General features: G+C 51.9%; 11 protein-coding genes across 11 annotated transcripts; 6 read left to right on the top strand and 5 right to left on the bottom strand.

Annotated features, from left to right (window-relative positions):
• Positions 1 to 536: 536 nt before the first annotated feature.
• Positions 537 to 2,061, bottom strand: BKA58DRAFT_52386 (S-adenosyl-L-methionine-dependent methyltransferase). The gene has a single exon (XM_046175452.1). The coding sequence runs from the start codon at positions 1,975 to 1,977 to the stop codon at positions 874 to 876; it is 1,104 nt and encodes a 367-aa protein (XP_046020897.1). The 5' UTR covers positions 1,978 to 2,061; the 3' UTR covers positions 537 to 873.
• A 4-nt stretch (positions 2,062 to 2,065) lies between these two features.
• BKA58DRAFT_393451 (FAD dependent oxidoreductase) lies at positions 2,066 to 4,129 on the top strand. The gene is made up of 3 exons (XM_046171094.1): positions 2,066 to 2,461; positions 2,583 to 3,926; positions 3,983 to 4,129. Exons 1-2 carry the CDS (start codon positions 2,276 to 2,278, stop codon positions 3,750 to 3,752), a joined length of 1,356 nt encoding a protein of 451 aa, XP_046020898.1. The 5' UTR covers positions 2,066 to 2,275; the 3' UTR covers positions 3,753 to 3,926; positions 3,983 to 4,129.
• Positions 4,130 to 5,483: 1,354 nt separating this feature from the next.
• Positions 5,484 to 9,721, bottom strand: BKA58DRAFT_52355 (SNF2 family N-terminal domain-containing protein). The gene has a single exon (XM_046175451.1). The coding sequence runs from the start codon at positions 9,433 to 9,435 to the stop codon at positions 5,710 to 5,712; it is 3,726 nt and encodes a 1,241-aa protein (XP_046020899.1). The 5' UTR covers positions 9,436 to 9,721; the 3' UTR covers positions 5,484 to 5,709.
• Positions 9,722 to 11,360: 1,639 nt separating this feature from the next.
• Positions 11,361 to 12,820, top strand: BKA58DRAFT_324340 (uncharacterized protein; the record flags this gene model as incomplete). Its single annotated transcript, XM_046167958.1, has 6 exons — positions 11,361 to 11,437; positions 11,487 to 11,553; positions 11,601 to 11,611; positions 11,672 to 11,729; positions 11,780 to 11,891; positions 12,054 to 12,820. 6 exons carry the CDS (start codon positions 11,361 to 11,363, stop codon positions 12,818 to 12,820), a joined length of 1,092 nt encoding a protein of 363 aa, XP_046020900.1.
• A 3-nt stretch (positions 12,821 to 12,823) lies between these two features.
• BKA58DRAFT_52547 (uncharacterized protein) lies at positions 12,824 to 13,840 on the top strand. The gene is made up of 2 exons (XM_046175453.1): positions 12,824 to 13,483; positions 13,579 to 13,840. The coding sequence occupies exons 1-2, from the start codon at positions 13,049 to 13,051 to the stop codon at positions 13,711 to 13,713; spliced, it is 570 nt and encodes a 189-aa protein (XP_046020901.1). The 5' UTR covers positions 12,824 to 13,048; the 3' UTR covers positions 13,714 to 13,840.
• Positions 13,841 to 15,070: 1,230 nt separating this feature from the next.
• BKA58DRAFT_324393 (fatty acid hydroxylase superfamily-domain-containing protein) lies at positions 15,071 to 16,007 on the top strand (the record flags this gene model as incomplete). Its single annotated transcript, XM_046167961.1, has 2 exons — positions 15,071 to 15,298; positions 15,351 to 16,007. 2 exons carry the CDS (start codon positions 15,071 to 15,073, stop codon positions 16,005 to 16,007), a joined length of 885 nt encoding a protein of 294 aa, XP_046020902.1.
• Positions 16,008 to 16,366: 359 nt separating this feature from the next.
• Positions 16,367 to 18,164, top strand: BKA58DRAFT_52668 (RNA polymerase II-associated). Its single transcript, XM_046175454.1, has 2 exons — positions 16,367 to 16,830; positions 16,884 to 18,164. Exons 1-2 carry the CDS (start codon positions 16,575 to 16,577, stop codon positions 17,975 to 17,977), a joined length of 1,350 nt encoding a protein of 449 aa, XP_046020903.1. The 5' UTR covers positions 16,367 to 16,574; the 3' UTR covers positions 17,978 to 18,164.
• A 930-nt stretch (positions 18,165 to 19,094) lies between these two features.
• Positions 19,095 to 19,612, top strand: BKA58DRAFT_52715 (uncharacterized protein). Its single transcript, XM_046175455.1, has 3 exons — positions 19,095 to 19,376; positions 19,443 to 19,542; positions 19,596 to 19,612. The coding sequence occupies exons 1-2, from the start codon at positions 19,222 to 19,224 to the stop codon at positions 19,510 to 19,512; spliced, it is 225 nt and encodes a 74-aa protein (XP_046020904.1). The 5' UTR covers positions 19,095 to 19,221; the 3' UTR covers positions 19,513 to 19,542; positions 19,596 to 19,612.
• A 309-nt stretch (positions 19,613 to 19,921) lies between these two features.
• Positions 19,922 to 20,874, bottom strand: BKA58DRAFT_473146 (uncharacterized protein). The gene is made up of 2 exons (XM_046175303.1): positions 20,794 to 20,874; positions 19,922 to 20,722 (listed from the first exon to the last, which is right to left on the bottom strand). The coding sequence occupies exon 2, from the start codon at positions 20,685 to 20,687 to the stop codon at positions 20,271 to 20,273; it is 417 nt and encodes a 138-aa protein (XP_046020905.1). The 5' UTR covers positions 20,688 to 20,722; positions 20,794 to 20,874; the 3' UTR covers positions 19,922 to 20,270.
• Positions 20,875 to 23,098: 2,224 nt separating this feature from the next.
• Positions 23,099 to 23,789, bottom strand: BKA58DRAFT_52753 (uncharacterized protein). The gene is made up of 2 exons (XM_046175456.1): positions 23,518 to 23,789; positions 23,099 to 23,459 (listed from the first exon to the last, which is right to left on the bottom strand). Exons 1-2 carry the CDS (start codon positions 23,662 to 23,664, stop codon positions 23,133 to 23,135), a joined length of 474 nt encoding a protein of 157 aa, XP_046020906.1. The 5' UTR covers positions 23,665 to 23,789; the 3' UTR covers positions 23,099 to 23,132.
• Positions 23,790 to 24,504: 715 nt separating this feature from the next.
• BKA58DRAFT_405864 (uncharacterized protein) lies at positions 24,505 to 24,843 on the bottom strand (the record flags this gene model as incomplete). Its single annotated transcript, XM_046171926.1, has 1 exon — positions 24,505 to 24,843. One exon carries the CDS (start codon positions 24,841 to 24,843, stop codon positions 24,505 to 24,507), a length of 339 nt encoding a protein of 112 aa, XP_046020907.1.
• Positions 24,844 to 25,697: the final 854 nt, after the last annotated feature.

Here is a 25,697-nt window from a genome sequence, read left to right on the forward strand (position 1 = left end):
GCCCGGAAAAAGCACAGTGATGATGAATGCCGAGCTGGATCTTCTGGCACATCAGTTTCATCAGCCTCCACTCCGCTTTGCGACCACACCCCCAAACATTGCGCACGCGAGTTGCCATCACTTCCGATGGCTGCGCAGGGATCATGCATATGTCTTTCCCCAATGGGGACAGGCGCATGGAACCAGGTCCGGTCTGCATGCGCAGCACAGCGTCACCTTTTGTGGGGAACTGGAAGGTATGGCGCCGCACTTGTCCTGTGGGCAGACAGATTTACGGATGCGCTACGTATCTTCCCCAGACGAAGTGTGGACTGCATGAGGAAGTTGGCAAGTCGTGAAAGACGGTGAAGATGCATTGTTTGTTTTCTTGTTCCCACACGCAACCTCGTCGACTCTGATAAAGATGCATGTCAGCGAGGACGTGTCGTTGGGTGTGTCGGCATGATGATTACGAGGTGTGAGCCCATCGTGCTCAACGGTATGGCATCAGATTCCATGCACATGCAAACGCATGGCGTGCCCGGACGATAAGACAGAACAAAGTTCGGGCGAGCCATGTCGCGTTCCAGTTTGCTGTGACGCGATTGTCCTTTGCCCATGATCCCGACCGCAGATCTCGCTTGACCTTCTGTTGGATCCCAGGTTATCGATGGTCGCGATCTGGAAATTGCCGCTTTGGGCCTTCCCCTCCTTCAACAGCAACGCGTAAAGTTGACGTCGTTTTAGACAAAACTAAGCTGGCTGATAGAGCGCAACAGCTTGGACAGTGTACTCGGCATAATTTTAGGCACACTGTCTACAACAGCGGCAGAGCTGCAACATTTCGGTCATTCTCGATCATGGTGAATGTGGGGAAGGTGCCACGGCGAGTTATCATCTCCACAGTGACCACCAGGACTTTTGTGTTACCGGGGATCCGGCTTGTGCAGCAAGCGGCTGCTCGACTGCGGTGGTCTCGGCCAATCTTTGCCGCATGCCCTTCCTGGGCCTCAATTGTAACCACCATGTCGTGCCGAAGTTGTAGCGCTTTATGTCGACAACTTCCAGCCCGCTTTCTTCGACAATCTTGCCGATGTCTTTATTCCACCAGCAACCATGTTCGTCGGCATGGGCTGGAGCCGACTTATCCAGTATGGTGTTGAGCCACTCGTAATGCGACTTGCCGTGCTCTAGAAGCAAGATCTGTCCATTCTCGTTGGTGCAAGACTCAAGATTCTGGAGCAGCTTCACCGGCTCAGGAGTGGAGCAGAGTCCCATTGTCTGTATCACCGTGTCGTATCCAACTTGGGCATCAAATGGGGGCGTAATCGGATCTAAGGCAGATTGCTGCTTGAAGAAGACACGGCTAAAGTACTCCTTGTGCGTGTCGTTCCACTTCCGCCTTGCAACAGCCAGCATGGGCCCGCTCGCATCGAGCAGCGTCACTGTCGCACATTGCTTAGTCTTGTAGTATGGTATGTTCCTGCCCGTACCAACGGCCACCTCTAGCACATGTCCCTTGGCCATAGCAGTGAGCTTCTTGCGCTTAGAAGTCAATAAGAGCAGCATCTCAGACGTGTCCACTTTCTCGTCATAACCCTCAGCCTCTTTGTCAAATCGATCCGACAGGTCTTCAGGCAAGTCCTTCAGATCCGTATCCTGCGTCAACGAAGCGTAGAGCATAGTTCCGTATGTGCCCAATCCAAATGCGATCAACCCAATACCGAACATTGGCCATTGTCTTGCTCTCCGCAGTTTTGCCTGGTGTTGCGCCGACTTCAGTTCCTCATCTGATAGTCGCTGTAGATCTGAGAGCCGCGGACGTGCTGCCAACACTCGCTTCAGTGCTTGTTCAGGTGTTTGGTTCGCTGGGGCATGTAGCGGTAGTTCGTTATCGTGTTGCGCTCGTTGTATTCGTCTATGCAGTGGTATCGCGGGCTTCGATGGTATCGTGTGCTTTACGGGGAACGCCTTCGGGGGCTTCGGTAACTTTGCCATTGCGATGCAGGCAGACCCCAAATAATTCAGCAGCGGATAACGTTGAGGTGCGATTGGTGAGGCTGTCGATATGGAATTGAAGCCTCAAATCTTTCCATGCATCGACCCAGGCGCTCGGTAGCGTCAAAGCTCCCTGCAGCGACGAGGTCCAACCGTGCCCAGCCGGCGCACGCCCTTCAAATCATCAGTCAGTCAACGATATCGGCCCACCAGCGGCACTTGCACGCCGTTCGGACGCATGTAGGTAGACTTTTCTTCATGACCTTCCTTTTTCTTTTTGTTCAGTTGCTATATTTCCATGCATCTTAATTCGCGCGCAATGGCATCTCCTGCATCTCTTAACAAACCCTCATCCATCTTAATCGTCGGCAGCGGTGCATTCGGACTTTCCACAGCTTATTCATTATGTCAAAACCCGCAGTACAAGAATACCTCAATTACTGTTGTAGACCGTCAGCCTTTCCCTACGCCTGATGGCTCGAGTGTAAGTAGAGCAATTCAATCTAAATTTTCTCGACGCCATACCCTGGAGCGATACACCCCCCAGTGATCGAAAGAAAAGAACGCATTCAATCAAGTCCAAACACTCAAACGAACGCATACAGATCGACGCCTCACGAATCATCCGTCCCGACTACGCTGCCGCCCGCTATACCCGTCTCGCGACCGTCGCACAGAACCGCTGGCGCGCCGACTTCGCGACCGAACACTACCATGAGGTCGGGTTATGTGTAACAGCATGGGGCCCAGAGCAAAAGTACGTTTCCAGCTCGCTCGAAAACGTTCGCACGATAGGGACAGACAAAGTCGAAGTGCTCAACTCGGCGGAAGACATACAGAAAGCATGTGGTCTGGAAGGCAAAGACCCCTGGGGTAATGGCTGCACTGGATACGTGAACTGGAGTTCAGGCTGGGCAGACGCAGAGGGTGCCATGATGTGGCTCAGGGAAAAGGTGGAGAAGCTGGGTAGGGTGAAGTTCATCACAAAGGGCGTGAAGAAGCTGTTGATCGACCACAAAACCAACACCGTCTCCGGTGTGCGGCTTGACGATTCGACCGAACTGAAGGCGGACCTTACAATGCTGGCGGCAGGCGCATGGACGGCATCGCTCATCGATCTCCGGGGCATCTGCAAAGCCACCGGGCAAGCGCTGTGCTACATGCCCATTTCCAAGGAGGAGGAAACGAAGATGGCTCCGCGACCAACTATCTTGAACCTCTCCCACGGCCTATTCATGATACCGCCTCATAAAGGCCTGCTCAAAGTAGCGCGCCACGGCCACGGCTACCTCAACCCAACCACAATTCCACACCCAGAATCCGAAGACCCCAGCGAGACAATCACCACCTCACTTCCCTACACACACGTCGACGACCCATCACAAGCCGTTCCTATAGAAGGCCAACGCCAATGCCGAGACTTCCTCACTGCAATCCACCCCTCGCTCGCCGTACCCTCGCGACCATTTACCAAATCGAAAATCTGCTGGTACACTGATACAAGGGATGGCGATTTCTTGATCTCGTATCATCCCAAATACAAAGGGCTGTTCGTGGCGACGGGTGGTTCAGGTCATGGCTTCAAGTTTCTGCCTGTTATTGGTGATAGCATTGTGGAGTGTATAGAGGGGAGGATACCGGAGGACTTCAAGGGCCGCTGGGAGTGGCCGGCTGAACGTATACCGGAGGAACAGTGGGCTGGTGATGGGAGTCGTGGTGGGCCTGTTGGTATGATCCTGGAAGAGGAGACGGCCAAGAGTCGGGGGAAGTTGTAGGTGGCGGCGTACGTAGGTACTGACCCAATGCTGGATACCTAGCTTATTAACCTTTCTTCGAAAACAAGGCCCTTTGATTTCAAGAGCAAATGTCTTTGGACTCGATAGGCAAGCGTGGTGAGATGGTGGCAAGACGCGCAAGAACGAAGGATGTGGTCCTAATGCTGATAAGCGCTTCACGCGCGTGCTGTCAGCTTCCTGCCCCGGCTGCATCTGTAGTCTCCCCTCACCTCAGAATGGAGGCATATACAAAGATAGGCACACCACATTGGTTGAACTGCATCCGATCAGTATTCGGTGGGAAACAGCGATTCGTTTATGGTGGGGGTTAGGCGCCGAGGCTGAGTTTCAGCCTTGTCCGTTCTATGCCTCCGCAGGTACGGCTTCAATATATAACTACACTTACAGTCGGGACGCAAATACTCTGCTTCTAAGACTAACCTCGACAATCAGTTCTAGTCATTACTCTTACCACAGTCAATTTCCCTCGAACGAACCTTGAACCACCTCCAATCTCTGTTTCACAAACCCTCCCTGTCGCGCCGTAAGGCGTTTGGACTCCGCATCCTTACGCTCTTAGAGCCCCCTAACACGCATAGCTTTGGGCGGAGGCCTGTGTAGTCTTCGCCTTTTTTCTCTTTTATTTCCGCTCGGCCTCATTGTACTTCGTCATTATCGAGATTTGGACTCTCTCGCGACGCCTCAACTTCCGTTTTTAGCCCATTTGCTTTTGAACTGGACATCAATCCAGTCATACACGCTCCGTATCTTACCATTAACTCGATCTCCGACGACGAGTTCACAAGCCCAAGCCTTCTCGACAATATCGAGTCGCCTGTACTCGAGGAACCATCCCGTTCGAATACTCCTGCTACTTCAGGTAGTAGTCTCAACGATAGCCGATCACCAGTCTCGCCAAAACTAGGACAGGCAAGAAGCCGCGACGAAAAGAACGAGAATAACAACGCAGACGACACAGTTGAGCTACTTTGCTGCTTCTGCGAAGCCAGCTTTACTCGGCGGTGCGACGTCAAGTACGATAACAACGTTCCCAGATGGTGCATTCTCTAACCTAATACACAGCGACCACATCAACCGAAAGCACCAACGACGCTACAAGTGCGACTTTGTTGGCTGCCCCAAATCTTTCCATCTTCGAGCTGATCTGACCCGCCACACCAAGACTCATCAACCATCCTCAGCACAAGCGCGCTTCCCCTGCCAGGTCCGAGGCTGCCAGAGGTCATTCACACGATACGATAATCTGCAGAAACACGTCAAAAAGCATTTTCGTTGAGCTTTTGAAGCTTATCCAAGAGGCGTCCTCGCTGAACCTTTGAGCGAGCACGCTCTCCCGATTCCGTCACCTTTACAACCAAAACCCCCCACAAAAAATTGAGAGATCCAAAAAAAAAAATCCAGATAATCAGAACATTCCCACCGAGGGAGAACAAAAAGAGTTTGAGTATTTTGTTCCTTGTATTCAGAGAGTCCCTGCAATTAATGCAACGCAATGTAGGGCACAGCTTGACAGTGGTGCTCAGCGCCATATTTCCTTAGGCGTTTCGGATCTGTAATTTTTTACTTCTATGTATCAGCTGCTTATCTCGAAATGGTCTTTTATCGCTCTCACACATGAACGGTCAATCTTCTCAGTTTTCACCCTTCAGAGTCCAAACGTGGCGCACACATTTTTTATCATGTAGCACACTTATCGATGGCATGCTTCTAACGATTTGTATCAAGGATTTCATGCTCGAAAGTGTATTTTGACAATTATATCTATGTAACTCACAGATTACGATCTTCTCCATCTACGATATGCCAGCACTTGGCAAGAAGAACTAAAACAGAAAACTACAAATGGTATCTCCCTATATCAAACGATATTAAACGCCGTAAAATGCCATGCTAATTCAACCCATCAAGCCCTCCTCCATCTCCTCATCTCCATCTCCTATCTACCTCCCCTACCCACTGCTCCCGCAGCAGGCGTCCTCCACTCATCCTTAAGCACCCACCTCCCCCTCTGCGCACTCCCACTCTTCTCAAGCGTAGCAATTAACTTAAGCATCTCCTTGAATTCCTCGTTCCTCCCCGGTTGCGCACGGCAATAATGATCGAAATGATCGACCAACATACGACTAGGTACCACACCACCATGGGTAAGCATAAAGTCGCGGATCATTTCGAGCATGCGGCGGCCACGGAAGGTCTGTGGTGTTGTGGGCGCAGAGGGTGTGGAGCCGCGGGATGAGCTGGCGGATGTGGGTGTGTTGAGGGTTGTGCCCGGGTTGAGGAGCGTGGGACGACCTTGTCGGGTGGCGAGGTTGTTGAGGATGGAGGTTGATGAGGGGGCGCCGCCGCGTCCACCACCTCGTCCACCTCTGCCGCCACGGCTGGATGACATACCGCGCGGTGCGTCTGGTCGGCCTGCTTCGCCGAATTGTCCGGTCCATGTCGGTGTGCCAGCGGGTACGTTTCGCGCTTCTTGCATGCTCTTCTTGAGTTGCTCGGCTGCTACGGCGGCTTGTCGCTTGGCTTCGCGTTGTATGTAGGCTGGGTCGGCTTGTACTTTGCGTTTTCGTCCGCCGGCTGTGGAGTTCATGATTGCGTCGTGTTCAAGGACGGAGTGGACGCCCGTTTTGGCGAAGATGGTTGACATCAGACGGGAGTCTGTTGGGGGCTTGTCGGGATTTGTTGTGCCGTCTTCGTTGGTGGTCGCAGCAGTGTCCTCATTGTCGGAGACGGGGGCTTGGAAGGCTTCGGATCGCGAGATGCCTTTCACTGCGGCAAGTTCTTCGGCTCCTGTGGCATCTGTCGAAGCCTCTGCAGTCTTGCCGTCCTCTTCGAACTTGACTTCCGAACCACGGAATAAGTTACCTGTCTCGGTTTCACCCTCAACATTCTCAACACCGAGCGTAAACAAATCGTGCAGGTCGCTCATCTGGAATGATTGTCGCTGCTTAGGGTCTTTCAACACCTTGTTTGTCAGGAACTGCTTGAAGATTTGACGATGATAGATCTTCTCTTCGATGGTGCCTGCGGACATGAGACGGTATATTTCAACCTCTCGCTTCTGCCCTAGACGCCACGAACGCTCTCGCGCCTGTATGTCGGTTGAAGGATTCCAGTCTGGGTCATAGATTATAACGCGATTGGCGCCTGTAAGGTTGACTCCCAGACCACCGACCTTCGTTGTGAGCAGAAAGACGTGCAGATTTGGGTCGTTGTTGAACTCGTCAACAAGATTCTGACGGTCCTTGATCGGCGTTTCGCCGTCCATGCGACGCCAGTTGATATCGGGTAACTGGCTGACGAACTTCTGCAAGATGTCCAACATGATTCGATGCTGAGCGAAGAGAAGGGTCTTGTGTCCGCCCTTCTTCCACAACGACAGTAGCTCCTTGACAACCTGCATCTTGCCAGATTTATTAGGGTTACCATAGTCAAATCCCAGCTTCTTCGAAAGGGTCTTATGCTCCGTCAGATCAGGATGATTACAGATCTTGCGCAGGAAGTCGACACCGTACAGCATCTGGCGCTTGCCGCTCGCAATCGACTTCATGTCTTCCGATGCCAGGAAACCCTCGTACGCTTGTCGCTGCTGACGCGTGAGCTTACAAAACAGTACCTGCTCTTTCTTCTGTGGCAAATCGGTTGCAACATCAACCTTGAACCGCTGTAGCAGGTAAGGGCTGATAGCATCCTTAAGGGTCTCGGCACACTGTACTGCTGTCTCAAACTCCAAATTTGACGCGTTTGCGTAGCCACCACGCTTGATCGGAAATTCAAACTGGTTGCGAAAGTTCACCAGCGTGCCCAAGCGCATTGGGAACACAAAGTCAAAGAGTGACCACAGCTCTGTCAAGTTGTTCTGCATCGGCGTGCCAGAGAGAATGATACGGTTAGGTGTCCGTAACTCCTTGCAGTGGATCGTGATGGCAGTATTGGGATTCCTAATTTTGTGGCCCTCGTCTAGAATGGCGCATTCCCAATCAGTAGGAATCAAAAACTCAGAGTATGTCTGTAGACCGGAGTAGGTGGTGACCAGCACATGACCGTCTCGCTTGACCTTCTCGAGGATCTTCTTAGCAGCCTTTCCAGCGCCAGTCAAGGTGTTGTCGTAATCGCCATAGTTTCGAAGCTCAAGTTCTCGCTCCATGCGATCTTCTCGGTGAGTGTCCAGCATCCCGCTGCCGGAAGTATGTAGGATAGAGACTCGTAGCGCAGGCCACCAGCGGTGAAACTCGTTAACCCATTGCTTCATGACCGTCGCGGGACAAACTACGATGACAGGCTTGGTAAGTTTCTTGGAATAATGAAGGCCGGCGACAAAGCCTATGGCTTGAATGGTTTTACCCAGACCCATCTCGTCGCCAATGATGCCACCAACGTTCTGCGAATACAACTCCCAGAGCCACTGCACACCGGTCTTTTGATAATCGAACAATGCCGGGTAGATATCTCCAGGAATGCGGAATCCGCCATCGAATTCAGTGTCAGCTTCTGTAGGGTGAGGTTGATAGCACTCTTCTTCTTCATCCTCATCAGCGGTTGCCTCACCACTATTGGCCTTGGCCTTTCTCCTGGCAGCTGCACGGCTCTTGGACCAAGTCTCTATACGTTTCCGATACAATCGCTCATTGCCATCGTCAACACCTGCTAGATCTTCGACGACAGCTTCTTGCGCAGGAGCAGCCTTTGACTTCTTTGTTGTCTTGCCCTTGGCTTTGCGCTTGCGACCAGTAGTATCTTCTGCGTATGAGTCGTCTTCATCCATGTCATCTGGAACCTCGTCCGACTCATCCAGGGTCGCAAGCTGGCGGTCCGACATACCAGGCTCAAAAGCATCGTCTGAATCAGGATCGGTAAATCCCGGGGCCGCGCTCGAATCGCGCGAACCTACAGTATCGCTGGCAGGAGTGACCTTTCGTCGCTTCTTCGAACGGACCGTAGGCTTGGGGCTTGGAGCCTCTGAACTGGATTCGACGTCTTGGAAGCCAGGCTTCATGAGGTTGCGATGTGATACTGGCTCTTTCGCAATGTCCGTCACCATATCCTCCGCCTCAGCATCTAGCATAACCTCGCCCAACGTCCCCGAATCTGGCTGGTTTTGCGCCAGCTTGGAGAAAGGTGTGATCTTGCCTGTGCGGATGAGCCATTCTCGCCGGCTCTCGTTGGGTAAAGGACCCTTGGAGCCTTCTTCTGCTGCTTCGTCCGCCTCAGGCGCCTTGTGCCGATCGTTGATACGCTGTTGTATACCATCCATCTCCTGATCTAGGCCATCGATCTTGTCCCGATATGCTGCGATCTCGCCACGAAGTTTGGCTTTTTGCGTATCCAAAGCTGGTAGAGCCAGACGGTTCTTCAGCTTCTGTATGGCAGCTTCCGCCCGCTTTGCTTCGCCCTCGAGCTTCTCTATGCGCTTCTTATCGCGTGCATCCGCCTGCTCGGTCATCATCTGGTCCGCCTGCCTGCCGATATCGCGTTCCAGGTCATCCTGCGCTCGTGTGCCGGTCGTGAGCATCTTCAACCGTGCCTCTTCGTCGGCATCTGACGGTATCTCCTCTCCTGATTCTTGCCCGCCATCGTGCATGGTTGCATCATTCGCGTTGTCTGGATTGGTGACGGTGATCTCCGGCGCGGTGGCGGGCGCAGCGTTCTCGGAGGGCGACGACATGACGACAGCCGTCGCAGTCTAAGAGGGCTTCGAAAGAGGTTCTATTGGGATCGTGGGTCTTGAGCGAAGTTTGAACCGCCGTACGTGGTGCGTGTCGGACTCCTCGTGGGTAGAAGAATTCGTGATAAGTTGCGCCGAAGGCAACAGCCGCCGGTCGAAGAACGTGAAGCGAGAAGAACAAGCACTAGAGGCGTGAGTAATCCATCACGAGACAGCAGACAGTTCGCGCATGAGCTGTGACACACAGCGTCGAGGTGAAAACGTCGTAGGCGACAGGCGCGACCGTGGTGGACACTTTCACTCGAGGCGATGATATCACTGAACGCGCTAGTCCGCGGGCAGCTTCCGCGATATCGCGTTGCTCCTACTCTAGCAACCTCACAAACCATCTGACAATACAACACAACTCCGGACACCTTTTCTGGAGCCCATATTACTGTAACCTGCAAACTGAACTCAACAATTTCACCGACATTCTCTGTCATGGGTAACTGCGTCGACCAGGTAGTCGTCGACGTCACTGGGCTAGTCTCCGTTGTTTCGCTTCATGTTACTTACTACACGCCGTGTTCATGACACCCATTCCGTCCCCTTCAAGGTTGCGAACTGATCGCGATCCTTTGATACTCGTCTATCGCGGTTCTGCCAACGGTGCTCTGGTTGCCCGGTGCCCCGGATTACTATTCCATCACAGCGGTGATGGAAGCCACAGCCCAAGAGGCGGGCAAGCGCAATCCTCTCAATCTTTTTTCACCGCCGCCTACGATCCATCTGACTCGCTCAACACCATCTCATCGCAATGCCTTGCTTCCAGAACATGTCTTCAGCAGATTCAGGTTCTGACCTTTCTCCTTGCGGTATTACTCGGGATCTCCTTCCATGTATATCATATTCGGACCTTCAACGACTCACGTTCATGCGGACGGCTTTCAGCCCTATGCAAGTCATGGCACCGGCGTCTTATCGAAGAAAGCCACCCTTATTTCGCGTGCGCACGCTGGATTCTGCGCCCAAGTCCCGGCCCTCAACATTCCAGACTGACTCTGATCTATCCCTGTTGACACGGTTAACGGTTTCCCTAGCATTTGCTCTTCACATCGCACATGCAAGTCTCTACAAGCTCGGTCTTCACGTGGCAATCGCTGAAGCCCGCGGTAAGTCGCCAAGGCCTGCGTCGCCCTCAAACTACCGCAGTAGCCGGTAAATATACAGTGGACACCCGTTTCAACCCCAAGTCACGAACATGGCACGCCTAGCAAACTGCGCCGAGTGCAAACTCGCCATCTAAACATCGGTCGAATTACGTCAAATCAGGACAGGGTCTGATCGATATAGAAGCGGTAAGAGTGCACAGAACATCAAGAGAGCTAAGATCAATATCTGAGCTGCTATTCTTTGGGCCAGTTGAGGCAGGATCAATTGAGTTGGCGGGTTGTCTGAGGCGGCGACGGCCCAAGCTTCACTTTGCAGATTTATCCATACCCTGCCCAACATCTGGTGTGTACACTGCTGCTGAGATGAACGTCGCGTGGTACAATGCGGGGAAGCAATGACGGTTTGACAGCCGTGCAGCACTACTCACATCGGTTGGTGTTGCATAACCCTTGGTCTAACATTGTATGCCGGCACTTCCCCGCCACACCGTTCGGTCAACCTGGGCGACGCGATTCATCACCCGCCCAAATTTGGACAGTCTGAACCTGACTCGGATCCTGATGTGGAGCTCCCGCCGATGCATGATTGCGTTAGAGAGCGCCGCTGTCTTGCGTGCGATTGGCATTGTGGATATTGCCGTTAGATGTTTGATAGCCAGTGGCTGCGGCACCCTTACACATCATGAGTGTCGCTTCCGTGGTTCCTTTTTCCTGCCAGCACCCCATTTTGTTCGTGTAAACACATTCAGTGTCAAGCTTCAAACCTGTCCGATGGCCCCTCATGGCCGACTTTCCATTATATTGGCTTTTGTGCTTACCTCTGCGTCGACTGTAGTTGTAGCTCTCAGGTGCGCCAGTCGTTTGCAAGTCTGATCGCATTGTTGGTTGACAGTTCAGATTCTACACTCGATATTTCTACGTTGGAAAGCTCACGTCCTCTGACTGGGTCATGCTTCTGGCCCTTGTGAGTGAACTCTCCCTTCATGTGATGCTACTGCTAACCAGACCCAGATCGCAACATGGTATGGACATCTCTGTGAAACCGAGAGGAGCTGAACTGACTCACCTCTTCCTATGTATAGGCCATCAGTGGTAGTTCATTGCTTCATGGTTCATTTCCTCGATTACAGCCACGTTGAGGTAAGCATTTACTAGTTATTGGACGACTATAGTCTAACAAGGCATAGAAGGACAGACCAGAAACGTTGAGACCAGTAATTACCGGATCACTACTGTCGATCTGGCTATACCGAGTCAACTTCATCCTCAATCTTTTTCTCATCAAGACATCGATATTACTATGTACGTTCTACGCGATATCTTCCCAGCGCGGGTCCTAGAAAACTTCGAGTACTGCACAAGTAGCGGCGATTGCGCGTCAAACCGCAACGTACGCATCTGCTTTTCACCCTGCTCGGAACGCCTAGCTCCGAAGAATATGTATAGCTAACAGGATCGACGTAGTTTACAATTCCATCGCTGCATCAAACAAACGCTTCCAAGTCGTCGTCCGTGTACTCCTCGCCATCATAGTCTTGGGAGGAATATCCATGATTATCGCCTCAATCCTCATGTGTATTCCCATCACCGATGCGTTCTCATGGGAAGTATGGGTTCGAGGGGTCTTCCAACACACCTTCGATGCTCATTGTTACAATCCGAACCCGTTCTGGCTTTTCAACGCCATCTACAATCTTGCAACGGATGTACTCATCTGGACGCTACCCATATTGTTCTTCCTGAACCTTCCCACAATGCCACTGAGACGCCGTCTCGAGCTGATTGGTATCTTCTCCGTCGGCATCATGGCCGTTATAGCTTCCGCCTTCCGACTCCACACTACAATCCTCTGGCTATCCGATTACACGCAGCAAGCACTAAGTACACCAGATCTCTTGTTGTGGAGCCAAGTGGAACAGCATGTCGGTCTCATCGCAGCCTCCATACCATTTCTGCGACCACTCTTCCGCAGAGCGATGGTCAAGGTGAGGAGCAGAGAGCAGCCTAGTCCAGGTCCCGGAAGGCGCTTGGTCGGAGACGGCACACCGGAGTGGACTCCCGGCATGTTTAGGACGCCGATCATCCCATCGCCTAGTCCGACATTCAGCAGGTGTAGCCGGGAGTTTAGGCCACCCAGGAGCGCACTTCCGCCTATCGAGCCTACGAGTACGTCGACATGGGGCTCGTCTATTTGGGATGGATCTCATGTTCGGCAGGTGCTTCCAAGCTGATCTATCGGTGATTGATAGACCCACAAACCTATCCAAGAGCTGAAGAGGCGGGGCAGACCACCGAATTCTCACGAGGAAACAGCGCTGCCGCGTGTGTATGGAGCTCTTTAGTCAGGGTGAAGGCAACGATTGTCCATTCACTGTCGGGACTAGCTTTACAGCAAGTTCTGGAATAGCCAATTTGCTTTCTCGGGCCACACCAACACCTCAACTTTAGAGACTACGACAATGACTGGAGACGACAGCGTGGCCGACGCCTGTGCTACGATGCCATGCGTACCTGTACCTCCGCCCAAACTAGCACTCGATCACCTTCCCGTGGAGCTCATCAGAAACATCGTGAAGTTTATACTCGGTTCGCCTGTACACGAGCTGCTTGCGTTACGTCGGACCTGTCGATTCTTTCGCGTAGTCGCCGCCGATTTCCTTCGCCCACGTATGAGGCGCAGACTCAGACACATTCGAGTGCTGATGAAAAAAGACGGCCTGAAAGCGTTTCTTGAGATCACGTCGGTAACTCATTGGCGAGATTGCATTCAACGCGTTGAGTTTATCGACCCTGGAATGGACGCCATAATGGAATTCAAAACAGGAGATCAAGGAATATACCACTGGCTCGGCTGTAGCGTTGGATCGGCCGAATTTCGGGAAATCCAGATCAAGGTACGTCGTACAGATAGAGCAGACTGTCGTCTTTGAGAGCGGGCTCTTCCCATTAGTTGCGTTGTTCGAAGTCACCATGTGCTAACGAAGTTCAGATTACACCTGTACAACAGCTATTCTGGGCTAAAGACGCCCCGGTTCTTCTCAAAGAGATCTTCCCCGCGTTCAAAACCATGAACGGCCTTGAGGAGATACATTTCGGGTCGAAGGGTAGCGCTCATAAACCATGACTTCTTTCAGAACGTTTCATCATGAGTATAGGGGTCGGCTTCGCCGATACTATTCTTGTTCATTGTCTTTTCCGACGTATCCACAACCGCGAGGTTGGCACCTATAGTTCTGCGGGACACATGCGCTTGCTGCATCGGATATTGTCAGACACTGGCTCCGACAAGGAAATTATTCACCTGTATGTACGCAACTTCACCGGGACTGAACGATTGTCTCTACCCGGAGTGTGGCCATACCTAGATCACCCAAGCTTTCAGAAACTCAACTTCGTAGATGTGGACCACGCGCATCCCGTGGACAACATCAGGGCGCTTTCGACAATGAGACTTGATGCGAAGTATAAGCGTCTCAATTCACGCCCGATATGTTGGAGCATCAATCTCACGTCTGGTAGTTGGAACACGGTTCTTCGAGAAATTCGCGCTTTCAAGCGACTGCGTGAGACTAAATTCAAGACTCTGTCGGAGGTGAAACAACAGTATTGGAATGGACGCTTTGCGAAACTTGTAGTAATCGCATGATGGTAGGGCCGATGATTGTTATGGGATTCCTTGTCTGGAGGGAGATGGCTTCGAAAACGTGTTGGACGTGTGTGGAAGGTGCTGGGCATAACCAAATAAATAGCTACACTGGATTACCTCATGACCATAACCACATGCCGATGTCAGATGTCGAGTGACAACGTGGACGTGGCTTAGTACATCGTCGTACTCGTGGTGATGTGATTCGTCGGGCCGATCGCGTCATGCTCTCGCCGTTAGTCAGCACTGCCGATACCGTCCAGTCATGCCGCAATTCTAGAAGCCTAGGGCGAGCGACTTTATCAGCCTGCGGTGGGCTCACCGTGACACGATCCACAGTCGCCTTGCAGGGCGGCGCTGGTGTGATGTGGAAGCCGGGGACACTCGAGCCGCTGCCGAACAGAAAGCTCAGCAGGCGGTGAACGACGAAAGAGGCATAGACGGCCCAGGGGCGAAGGGTCATTGGCCTGGCGCGTCTTCTCGGCAGGCACTAGTGCATTTGCGCCCACGCGTTGGCCGCTCGGAACTGAGTGAACCTTGGGTGGCAAAAGTGGTACGAACGTCGATCAGGGCCGCCAATCTCCAATTTAATCCGCCTCCTTTGCTGCTGCTTCTGCTCTTCTTCACTGCAGCACCACCGCCAATCGCTCCTTCACCACTCTGCAACCTGCAGTCGTTCCTTCGCTCTACATCTGCACATCGCATCTGCCCTCTGTTTTTACTGCTGGACATTGAGAGCAGCCACAATGTACGCCCACTCCCGAAGTACCCCGAACTCGCATAGCCCTAGATACTAACAGATGACAGGAACAACGCAACCTCTCTCCTGACGCCTATGGCGCAGGACACCTACTGGGGCTCCTTTGAGGAGATCTCCAAGTACAATGTGCAGCTCAACTACCTCGAGAAGATGTGGATGGCCTGGTACGCATGGATGGGCAACGATGTCCTGGCGACAGGAATCATGTCTTTTGTCTTCCACGAGCTCTTTTACTTCGGACGCGCGCTTCCCTGGATCATCATCGACTGCATACCTTTCTTCAACCGATACAAGCTCCAACACGTACGTCTCCGCGATTGAGCCGCTCAATGCAACGATAGCTAACTTGCCGCAGCAAAAAATCCCCACTACCTGGGAACAAACACAATGCGCCGCACTCGTCCTCCTGTCCCACTTCACCGTCGAGCTTCCCCAGATCTGGATGTTCCACCCCATGTGCCAATACTTCGGCCTCCAGACCTCCGTTCCTTTCCCCAGCATCTACAAGATGGCGTACCAGATTGCCATCTTCTTCGTCTTCGAGGACGCATGGCACTACTGGATGCACCGCGCCATGCACGCCAGCTCGTTCCTCTACAAGAACATCCACAAGATCCATCATCAATACTCTGCTCCCTTCGGTCTGGCCGCTGAGTACGCCTCGCCCATTGAAGTCATGATTCTGGGCTTCGGTACTGTCGGAGTCCCAATCGTATTCTGCGCCATCACCAAGGACCTTCACATCTTGACCATGTACGCTTGGATCTGCCTCCGTGTGTTCCAGGCCATCGACGCGCACAGCGGCTACGAGTTCCCATGGAGTCTGCACCACTTCCTGCCTTTCTGGGCCGGCGCTGAGCACCACGATGTTCACCACGAGAAGTTCATTGGCAACTACGCTAGCAGCTTCAGGTGGTGGGACTTGCTCTTCGACACCGAGGCCGGTGCTGAGGCCTCCAAGAAGCGCCGTGAGCGCAAGATGGCCGCTGCCAAGCTCAAGAAGGCCAACTGAGCGATCTTTGCTGGCACGTTTACAATTTTTAGAGTGTTTGTCGGTTTTAGCCGCACGCTTGATAGTTGGGAGATGGTAGAACCTCTTCCGACTGATACTACCCACACGCTTCGATGCGGAGCTGGCATGAGACATGGCGTTTTGGGTACAGGAAACTGCAACCATGCATATTGGTCGCGGTAATAGACAGTATGACAGTATGGACTCTGGATAATGGGTGGCAGAGAGGTGTTTGTAAATAGGAGCTGGGTCATTATAGAATATCTACCTAATATATTATCACGGTCGCTACGTTGAACGTCAACCTATTCCATCACTTTTCGGTCTCATTTTATTGGTTGAATACACGGGTTCCGGACGCGAAGATACCTGCATTGAAAATAACAGCACGCTGAGTGTACATTTACTGAACGGTGAAGAGGCCCCTGGTGATAGCGCGGAAATCCGTCTTGGCGCGGTGAGGACTGGCGCGTCGACACTCCGAGCTCATCAACTTTCTTTAACCTCACTCAAACCGCGCAATCACCTCCGCCACCCCAAGACGACGGCGCGCGAAGACACGGCATCATGAGCTCCGGGCGCCCTGTTGTCCACCAGGACTACATTGCAAAAATCCGATATTCGAATGCGCTGCCTCCTCCACCCTGTCCGCCAAAGCTGCTGGACATCCCCAACACTGGTCTTTCGAGCGGTCAATACACATCAGCTGGTTTTGCGTCAAGACTGGCGCGAGAGCAGTCGCTGAACATTGAGGCTGATGCTGAGCTGGGAATGCCCATCGACCTGGTCGGTATCCCCAAGGTATTCGATGGAGATGAGTCTGGTAAGAGCGAACCCGTGGCGCAAGGCCCTCGCAGAGACTAACGCGTCCAATAGCTATCCAGGCGATGCCTCACCCGCCGCCGCTCAGCACAGCAGATAGAGCGCTGATGCGACCGCCGAATCAGCTTGGCAAGACGCAGACTAATGCTTCTGGCGCGACCTTCCTGCGACGAACCGAATATGTCACTTCAAGCACAACCGGCGGCTCCAAGTTCGAGTCTAGTAACTCGTCCAATACGATGCGCCTGCGGAGGAAGCGAAAGCAGGTAGAAACCTCATTAGACGACCCTACCAACATCGCGAGACACATCCTGAAGAGCTTCAACATCGCGTACCCAGCAGATGCCTACAACGGCCAGGACGGCGCCGAGAACATCAGGGCAGCAGAATCAACGCCCGAAGAGCGACTGGCATGGAACAAGCCCAAGAACCCCCGGAACCCCAACCTGACACTCGTGGACTCCTACCCACTCCTCCCAGACTGGGACGCCATGCCCGACACCGGCGGCTACATGGTCTTCAAGTTCACCGCACCCCCCATCAACAACCCGCTCGACCCATCCTACGACCCGCGTCTCGACGTCGCCCTCCTGCGTCCCGCAGGTCAAACAATCCAAGATCAAGAAAAGTACATGGAAGACCGCGAAGCGCACCGCCTGGACCCCACCGTCCCACCCCCGATCCCCCGCTGGCAATTCGAATACTTCCTCCCCTCCGACAGGACCAAGGTCCGCGGCATCAAACGCAACTTCACCACGCACGACCCCACCAACGAAGCAGACATCGACTTCGACATCGCCGAAGACGACGAAGGCCAGCCGCGCAAATGCTTCAAATACGATAACGTGCGTACGTACGAGACGAGCCAGCAAGTCGGTGACCCCAGCGATACCTACGGCGATGTTGTTGCGCTTGCGCTGCATGATCCTGAGAAACATGCGAATGAGCCGCTGCGTGACAGTAAGATGCAGCGGGCGGCGTACTTTTACCCGATTACGCAGAGGACTCAGTTGAGGCCTAGGAGGCCGGGTAGGATTGATATGACGGAGGAACAGCCGAAGGTTGATATTATTGAGGCGGCTGGTAAGGAGCCGGAGAGTTTGGAGAGAAGGGAGGGGTATAGGAAGAGGGCTGAGGGTGTTGAGTAGGTTGGGTGATGTGAGTTTGGGATGAGAGGATAAGTTGAGGTTGAACTGGATTGATATTGGTATTTATCATCAGCGTTGGCGTTAATTGAGGTACAGAGATGTAACAACAGATATCGTGGATCGTGGCATATAAGGAAAGCTACTCCAGCACCAGCTCTTTCATGGTGTTAAATGCATGAGCAGGTGTCTGCTACTCGATATTCTTTGATTCATTCTAGAAAACAGCGCACCCGTTCTATTCCCAAGCAAACCAAACGAGCATACTATTAAAACAGAACCACCACTCTATCCCATACAGTAAGAAAGTCGAAACAGTACCCGCAGCTTCACTGCCTTCAGCCATACCCAGTGCACCCGACAAGAACACTAGTCTCTACCCATCTCTTCTAGAGCGATTGCACGCACGTCGTCTTCCACCATTCCGCCTTCCAGCTCTCCTGCCTTCACCCCACGTTAAAACAACCCCCTTTGAACAAAACAAAAGAAGTAAAATAAAAACCCCTCTGCTTACGTTGATTTCCTCCTCGTCTTTGGTCTTCGGGAGATACGACTTCACTTTCTGGTTGACCCATTCGAAAAAGCCGATCTGGTACAGAAGGCAACCAGGCGTGGCTAGTGCTCCTACATACTGGAGCGGGAGCCAGACGTGCGGTTCTTGGTTCCCTAGTGACGCAAGTTGGACCGCAATGCCGTTGTCCAGGATGGCGGTTATGCTATGGGGAGCCATGATAGGTATAGATATGCTTCGGCTGTTCACAAGTTAGCGTAACGATGCAACCAATCAGATACGGGTGGCGAGACTACGTACCTCAATATCGGTGAATTTTCGTAACGTTAGGAAGTATAGTATATTCCAGTCCAGTCCAGTAGCCAAAGTCCAAGGTACCCGGATTTGTAAAGTGTAGTAGACCTTTCGTGCAATGTAGGTTTCTTCTCTCGTCCATTCCAAAGGCAACTAGGTATACTCTCTCTCTGCAGAACCCCTGTCATTTCGTACCAGAAATCGTTGCCCACTCAGAGGCACCCACAATCACCGATCAGATAGCCTCGGCCCAGCCATGAAAGGATTAGGCTAACTTAGCCTTGCGTTAACCCGATTGTCGTATAGATACTTCTTTGCAACTGCTGCATTAACTCGAGAGCGCGTCAAAAAGGTTCCTTCTCGCGAATCTATATTGGGTATCTCCACTCTATTCTTTCGTAACGATATTGTCCATCACAATCCTCAAGAATCTTCGCCTTACATGAATCACTTGACAACAACAGTAATTATCGCGACAATAACTCCGATGATACCGACAACGACTCCGATAACAGTAGCATACTCCTTGACATATGTAAACCACCTCCTCGCCCTAGACGCCACTATAGGGTTGTGTCGTGACAGTATCGTCTCATGGTAGGGGTCACGGGATTCGAGGGTGGGAAAAGTATGAGCGCGTCGTATTCTGACGTGTATAGGTAGTATGGTATTTAGGTTGATCTGCTCGGCCGCCGTGGTCGTTGGAAAGGACATGGCGATGCGATGGCTGTAATGCGATAGGAGCTTTAGCTGATTGCGACGGGTTAGTAACTTGACTTAGCCGATGAGACGATCGAGACTAAATTGCGTACCTAGGTACTGTGGTGGAAGTGGCTCCAAACGTTATAATCCCAATGGGAGTGAAATACAGTAATGTTTACTAGCGTGCACCGTAGTAAATCGTAAGTGTGATGTTGTTCATTGAACTTACAATTTCCATCCTCGCAGTTTTTTTGGTTATATGCTGGAAGGCTTCACAGCCTCCTCAACACCAGCGCAGCCAATGGCACCAAAGTGTGAAGCAGCGCCGAGGCACGGACCTGGAGGATGACTACGACTATACCCGATCTGTGTTGGCGTGCTGCATCCCGATGTCATATGTATCTAGCCGGCTCTGGAATATGACCATGCATCTAGAGACAGGGCTGCGCATACATCATTGACTGTTCGTGATCTTCGCTGAACTTCCCGTACACTGTTCGCACGGAAAAGACTCACGTTGCAAAGTGGTAGGCACGCACGATGAGTACATTGACATAAAGTTCAAGGCTGAACGCCAGGAGCTGCAGACTGAAAGAGATACACGCCCCTTAATTGAAGTCTTTTCTGTCGCGAAAATGGTTCATTGGGTATCTCACTGGTCTTTCTTCATGGAACGCTAACGTACATCAAAACACTCCCAAAAGAACAACTCCAGTAATTCTCCGTTGCTTTTCTCCTATGTATTTCCCGCCTCTCCAGTTTGTTTCCCTCACACCTGCTCCGTGGGGCTCACTTAGCGACCGCAACGGTGATGGCAACGACAATCCCAACACAGGTAGCACCAAATGCAGCATTGCCAACAACGAGTCCGATGAAAGGGGCATGCCTTTCAACATGAAGGAACCACACTTGCTCGGTGAGCCTGGTTGGGAGGGTAGCTCTGGTCCTTGAGGTTGGTGTTTGATTGTTGATGTTGATGCTGTCGTTGTTATTGGCTTCGAGATCGTGGTCGATGGCCGAAGGTAGAGTGTAGGCACCTAGTGGCGGGAGAGGCGTAGGTAGCGTCGAATCGGTGCTGACCACTTGCAGCGAAGGTGGAGTGGGATCGGTAGCCGGCTGAGGGAGCTCAGAGTCCTTTTTGACTAGTCGAGCTAGTTCAATGTCTTTGTCGACTTGCTCGACTACGGTGCTGTTGGTAGAAGACATCGCGTTGCAATGCGGTACCTAGGTACTTTGTTTGACTATGCTGGATTAGCATCCAATGCAGCCAATCGGAGGTCAAGAACTATGTAGGAGAGACTAAACTACATACAGCGAGACCAGTTATGGGGTCGAAGGTAGACCAAAGTTATTATTGTGTGAGATTTTGGACCTTTTCTCTTCGGAGTCCCTCGCTGGGTGCGAAGAGTCAATGTTCGACCTTCTGCACATCTTACAAGCGTGATGTTGCATCTTATATCAGAGAAGTCAAATGCCTACTGCGATGGTCGGAATTGAGCACGCCCAGACTTCAGCTAGTGCTTGTATGTAGACGTTGCGCACAGCTCATCTCACTAGTCTATCTTGGTAACATACTCAGGCTGACATTGGTGGACACCGGGACATCAATACAGAGTGTCTCTTCACTAGTCTACGATGGACATAGCGCGGCACATCAAAATGTGCCTTGCGCTTCACAGCCACCCGATGTGCCCTGGGCCTGATTTTGCAGGCGGGGTTTCCGTTTGCGTGTACAACCTGATCACGTGTTCTTTACACTGTGGTGGCATGGTGGTAAAAGACACCATCCTGTTCCTGCGCGCCTGACGACGGATGCTCACTTACGCCATGCCCGCGGAATCCTTAACGACAGCGCGACTCCGGAGCTGACATGTTTATACACTGCCTAGGTATCTCACAAGACTGTAAAACGAAGAAGATAGTATGTAACTATATGATGTTGCGCGAGACATCTCGAGTCTCCCAGACGGGTATGTCCATGCAATCTTTGTCTCCGCCTAACGACCAATGAGCTGCTGTTCGGCCTAGGATTCGAGCTGAGAGCAGCGCTGCTGATTCCTCGCTCAGCACTGCATCAAGCAACTACGGAATAGAGCATTAAAATCAATCATGTATATAAGTCGCAACACTCGAATGTTTGTTTCTCGCGAAACTTTATTAGGTATCTCTCTCCGGTCCATTTCAGTCCATAGCCTAGCATGCCATGTTCTCCACGAACTTTCGGTAAGCAGCAACCACCCAACCTGTTCCACCCACTCACTTAACAACAATAGCAATGACAGCGACGACAAGCCCAATGATAGTAGCGACTCCGACGATGTAAGCGAACCACCGTCTCGTGCCAGATTCCGGTAGGACTACGAGTCTGACTGGTTGATGATGCCTTGGTGGCAGCGTTTGGTCGAGGAAAGGCAAAGTGTAGGCGCGTCGTGGTTGCAGGTGCGTAGGTAGCAAAGAGTCTATGTTGATGCGCCCGTCTGCAGTAGCAAAGGGAGAATTCATGGCGAAGCTTCGAGTACCCGCGAGTTAGCACAACATAACAGCCAATCAGATGTGGGTCGGCTAAGATACACATACAGTGACAAGAACGGATAGTTGCGCAGTGTATCTGATATGTGATTGAATGTACTTAGCACCGGATTGACTTCAGAACTCGCTAGGTGTTTGGCAACTCGTCTTAGATGTATGGGGAATTTCAGTGCTTTCTTCCCCTCAAAATATCATCGGGCCTGTGTGGCGTTGATCATTGCATGTGGCGTTGAGATTTTTCAGGCTATCTGCCAAAGACGCACAGTTCGTCCTGTCATGCCCACCTTGGTTAGGCATACAGGTCAGTCCAGCACTCCAACCATACAGATGCGTTCCCTAAAATTGGCTGTTCGAGGCTCGCTGGGAGGTGCAGACCACACAGCTGCACTGGCCCCTGTCGACCCGTAAACCGCTTGCTTGGCAGAACCATGCGAATGAAACGTCACTTCCACAGACGAATGGAAGAAGCATGGCCTGGCGCCAGCCCTACAGGTGCTCGAGACAACTAAGTTTATGCAGCGTAGCTCATCGATGGTTGCAGTCGTAGATCTAGTCTGACATTAGTCACTGTTTGGTGGAGGTGTTGCCCAGCCTTGGGAGGACTAGAAGACTTGTATGGCTCGCCACAAGAAGCCTTCAAGAAACAAGGCCAGAAAGTGTCAGACTCTAAATATTCGACCACGTAACAGCGAATGCATCGAGATAGAGTTCTAAGGTATGTGGATCTCATGAATCTCTAGGTCGCTTTATAATGCCGAACTCATCACCTGTCAGCTCCTATGGCTGTTGGTGACATTCACCTCATGTTTGCAGTTATGAGGCATGTGCGCGACTGGCATATGGTATGGCTATATATGTGTGCAACAAGAAAGAGACTATGCAACCAGTAGGACCCAAAGACAAATGCTACGCGTACTCTAAATGTGGCGGATGCCTGACGAGTCCACCCAGACGTCTACGCGACGCGATAGTATTTATGACTTTCTGGCTCATCCCAATATACAGCGCCCTCAATCACGCTCTCCAAAATGATTCCCTGCTGATCCTCTCTTAGTCCGCCCTTTGATTCATATACATAAGATGCTGCGGGCTGCTTCGAGTTGATCCTTCTGCACTCGTAGCTCACTTGATTGCGACAGTAATAACAGCAGCGACCACGATTCCGATGATCGTCACGACGAGCGTGACGATGGCGACGAAGATGCCAATGATCGGGGCGTATTCTTTGATACAAGTAAACCACGTTGAGACGCCAGATACCAACGCATCAGCCCTTGAGAGTGTGTGCTGTTCATCAAACGGATTGGCATTGAGTGTAGGCGATGGCTGGGCGCGTGGTGGTTGGTGATGCATGGGTAGCAAGGTGTTCTGATTGACCTGCTCAGCTGCAGTCATAGTGGAAGACATGGCGATTGAAATCAAAAGAACGAGATGGAACAACTCGTTTGACTATTGTAAGTTAGCACATAGGGTTGCTCAGCCGGTCATACCAAACGCAGATCCCTACAGTCTTGAAAGAGATATTTGATGATGCTGCAAAGTATATCTGGCGGTCAGCCTTGGGGTAAAGTAGGTTTGCACAGCTGGGGAGGAATAAGAGGATTATGCTGAGAGGCGCCGGTTCTGTTCTTATGACTACGAGTGCCAGCAGCATCTGCCAATGGATGGTGATATCATGAGAAATTGGCCTCACCGTATCAATGTTAGCATGCTGGCCAAACAGCAATGACGCCCAGTTGAGGGTTGTGTTAGCGGACGCCTCCGTCACACCGCAGTGAAGCGATCTTACTCTTTGCCCTAGATAACAATTGGCTCCACATTCATCTTGTTGCAAGAACATTGACAAAATTGTACACCAAAGAATGGAGTACGGGTCGTTATATACGCACCATAGACCCTGGCAAGAGTTCTGGTCTCGCGGTCCGGCTTTGTTGTGTTGAGATATCCGTATACTCAGCGCGCGGAAGAAAGTCAGGCAGAAGACTGGCTGGAGGCGTTTAGCCCTCTTCGTTATAGCTCAGTCGTGTAAACCTGTAAACACTTAGTATATTTCTACACCTGTACATTCTGTAGCGACCTAACTCTCCGGGCTTTGCAGGTGTTTGATTGGGGCAAGCCTGTGGGGTCCCCAAATACGAGCGCGCAATTCCGGAGCCAAAAACGCCACCGGCATGTCACTTTCCGGTCGCGTCGATCCTGCAAACAAGAGCCTCGTAACATAATTCTTTTCCAAAGCATCTTTCTTCACATAAGCCGGTGTACAGTACCCGAAGATGATTCGTGGTATTTGTAGAATTATTCAAATTTGCTCTTTTCCCGCAAAACTTCATTGCGGATCTCGCTCTGCTATGCATTGATATCAGTCCAGCCACTACCATTGTGTGAGCACTCTTCATAGGCACTCCCGACAGTCTTCTTTTCTTGTTGAATATGCCTTCTCGGTATGAACAAATGGTCTATAGACCGAAGGTTTGAATCAGCTCTCTTTACTGGCTCACTTGACCGCAACAGTAATGATAGCGACAACGACACCGATTATAGTGCCAACGACTCCAACGACGGGCGCGTACTCCTTCACATGAGTGAACCATGTATTCGTCTGATCACGCGTAGCCACGGTATAGTTGGTACTCGAGACTGTTGTTTGATTGTGGAGAGGATGAATGCCGAAAGCAGGAGGCTCGGTGTGATTGCATGGCGGTAGGATGTGCGTAGGCAGAGTGGAATCGGCGTTGACCAGCTGAGGTGGTCGCAAGTCGTCCCTAGGTAGCTTGAAAGATTCACTTTCTTGATCGACTTGCTCGACAGCCGTGGTGCCAGTGGAGAATGGCATTGTGATGCGATGCGATGCGATGCAGTACTTGGTCCAGTCATGACCGGCCTCGTTAGCATGGCGTCATGGTTCATGGAGCCGTTGTTGGCGCTGTTGAAGGCCAGGCAAAAGCTACGTACCTTGGTGAAAGTAGGATGGAATATATGTTGCAGCGCGTAAAACAGAAAGGTCTTCCAGATTCAGGAATACTCCCCACTGCGATATGGCCGAGAACAAAATGCTCTTGTTTCCTCAAGAGCGTTTGTCCGGCACTGAGAAGTTCATATATATACTACCGGTAGTACATGATGGCCAATCCAGACGCCTCTTCGTCTAACTGAAAGCAGGTGGGGAGATCGCACATCCAGCCGGTGAGATATAGTTCAAGCCAACCAGAAGTTCGCTGCGAGCGATATGTTGAATGCGAGGACCGCAAGCACTGATCTAACTTAAGGTACGCAAGAGACCGTAGCAGCCGACCAGGATGCGGTCTCGAGGCGGAACCGGGGTATAGACCGCAGGGGTGAAAGGTCGCACCGCTTCGCCGTCTCATTTGCAGTGTGGGGGTTCGTGTATACGAGCAAAGTTCCTCGCCAGAAGACCGTTCAGGCGCAGGCGCGAATAGCAGAAGAAGAGCGACAGCAGCCAACTAGGCTGCGGTCTCGAGGTGAAACCGGGGTATTAGCCCCATGTGTGAACGGACAAGGTCTCATGCGCAGTGTGGGGGTTCTAGAGGGTGCGATGCTGGCCCTCCTTTAGCATGCGGGTGATGCGCGTTGGCAGGCAGTTGAATTCCGGCTATGATGACGAGCTGACTGGTGGGAGGCGTGGTCGGCTGTGTAGACACTTGGACAAAGAGGCTTGCTGGTGTACAG

This window comes from Alternaria rosae, assembly GCF_020736505.1.
Source record: "Alternaria rosae strain MPI-PUGE-AT-0040 chromosome Unknown BKA58scaffold_11, whole genome shotgun sequence".
Lineage (NCBI taxonomy): Eukaryota > Fungi > Ascomycota > Dothideomycetes > Pleosporales > Pleosporaceae > Alternaria > Alternaria rosae.

What these genes read in the sequence shown, in the direction of transcription:
- BKA58DRAFT_52386 (XM_046175452.1), bottom strand. Translation starts at nt 1,977, where the DNA reads ATGGCAAAGTTACCGAAGCCCCCGAAGGCGTTCCCCGTAAAGCACACG.
- BKA58DRAFT_393451 (XM_046171094.1), top strand. Translation starts at nt 2,276, where the DNA reads ATGCATCTTAATTCGCGCGCAATGGCATCTCCTGCATCTCTTAACAAA. An exon ending in CTACGCCTGATGGCTCGAGT is followed by an intron (nt 2,462 to 2,582) that starts GTAAGTAGAGCA and finishes GAACGCATACAG; the next exon opens with ATCGACGCCTCACGAATCAT.
- BKA58DRAFT_52355 (XM_046175451.1), bottom strand. Translation starts at nt 9,435, where the DNA reads ATGTCGTCGCCCTCCGAGAACGCTGCGCCCGCCACCGCGCCGGAGATC.
- BKA58DRAFT_52547 (XM_046175453.1), top strand. Translation starts at nt 13,049, where the DNA reads ATGACTGGAGACGACAGCGTGGCCGACGCCTGTGCTACGATGCCATGC. An exon ending in TTCGGGAAATCCAGATCAAG is followed by an intron (nt 13,484 to 13,578) that starts GTACGTCGTACA and finishes AACGAAGTTCAG; the next exon opens with ATTACACCTGTACAACAGCT.
- BKA58DRAFT_52668 (XM_046175454.1), top strand. Translation starts at nt 16,575, where the DNA reads ATGAGCTCCGGGCGCCCTGTTGTCCACCAGGACTACATTGCAAAAATC. An exon ending in ATTCGATGGAGATGAGTCTG is followed by an intron (nt 16,831 to 16,883) that starts GTAAGAGCGAAC and finishes CGCGTCCAATAG; the next exon opens with CTATCCAGGCGATGCCTCAC.
- BKA58DRAFT_52715 (XM_046175455.1), top strand. Translation starts at nt 19,222, where the DNA reads ATGAATCACTTGACAACAACAGTAATTATCGCGACAATAACTCCGATG. An exon ending in CGTGACAGTATCGTCTCATG is followed by an intron (nt 19,377 to 19,442) that starts GTAGGGGTCACG and finishes GTGTATAGGTAG; the next exon opens with TATGGTATTTAGGTTGATCT.
- BKA58DRAFT_473146 (XM_046175303.1), bottom strand. Translation starts at nt 20,687, where the DNA reads ATGTCTTCTACCAACAGCACCGTAGTCGAGCAAGTCGACAAAGACATT.
- BKA58DRAFT_52753 (XM_046175456.1), bottom strand. Translation starts at nt 23,664, where the DNA reads ATGCTGCTGGCACTCGTAGTCATAAGAACAGAACCGGCGCCTCTCAGC. An exon ending in CAAATATCTCTTTCAAGACT is followed by an intron (nt 23,460 to 23,517) that starts GTAGGGATCTGC and finishes AACTTACAATAG; the next exon opens with TCAAACGAGTTGTTCCATCT.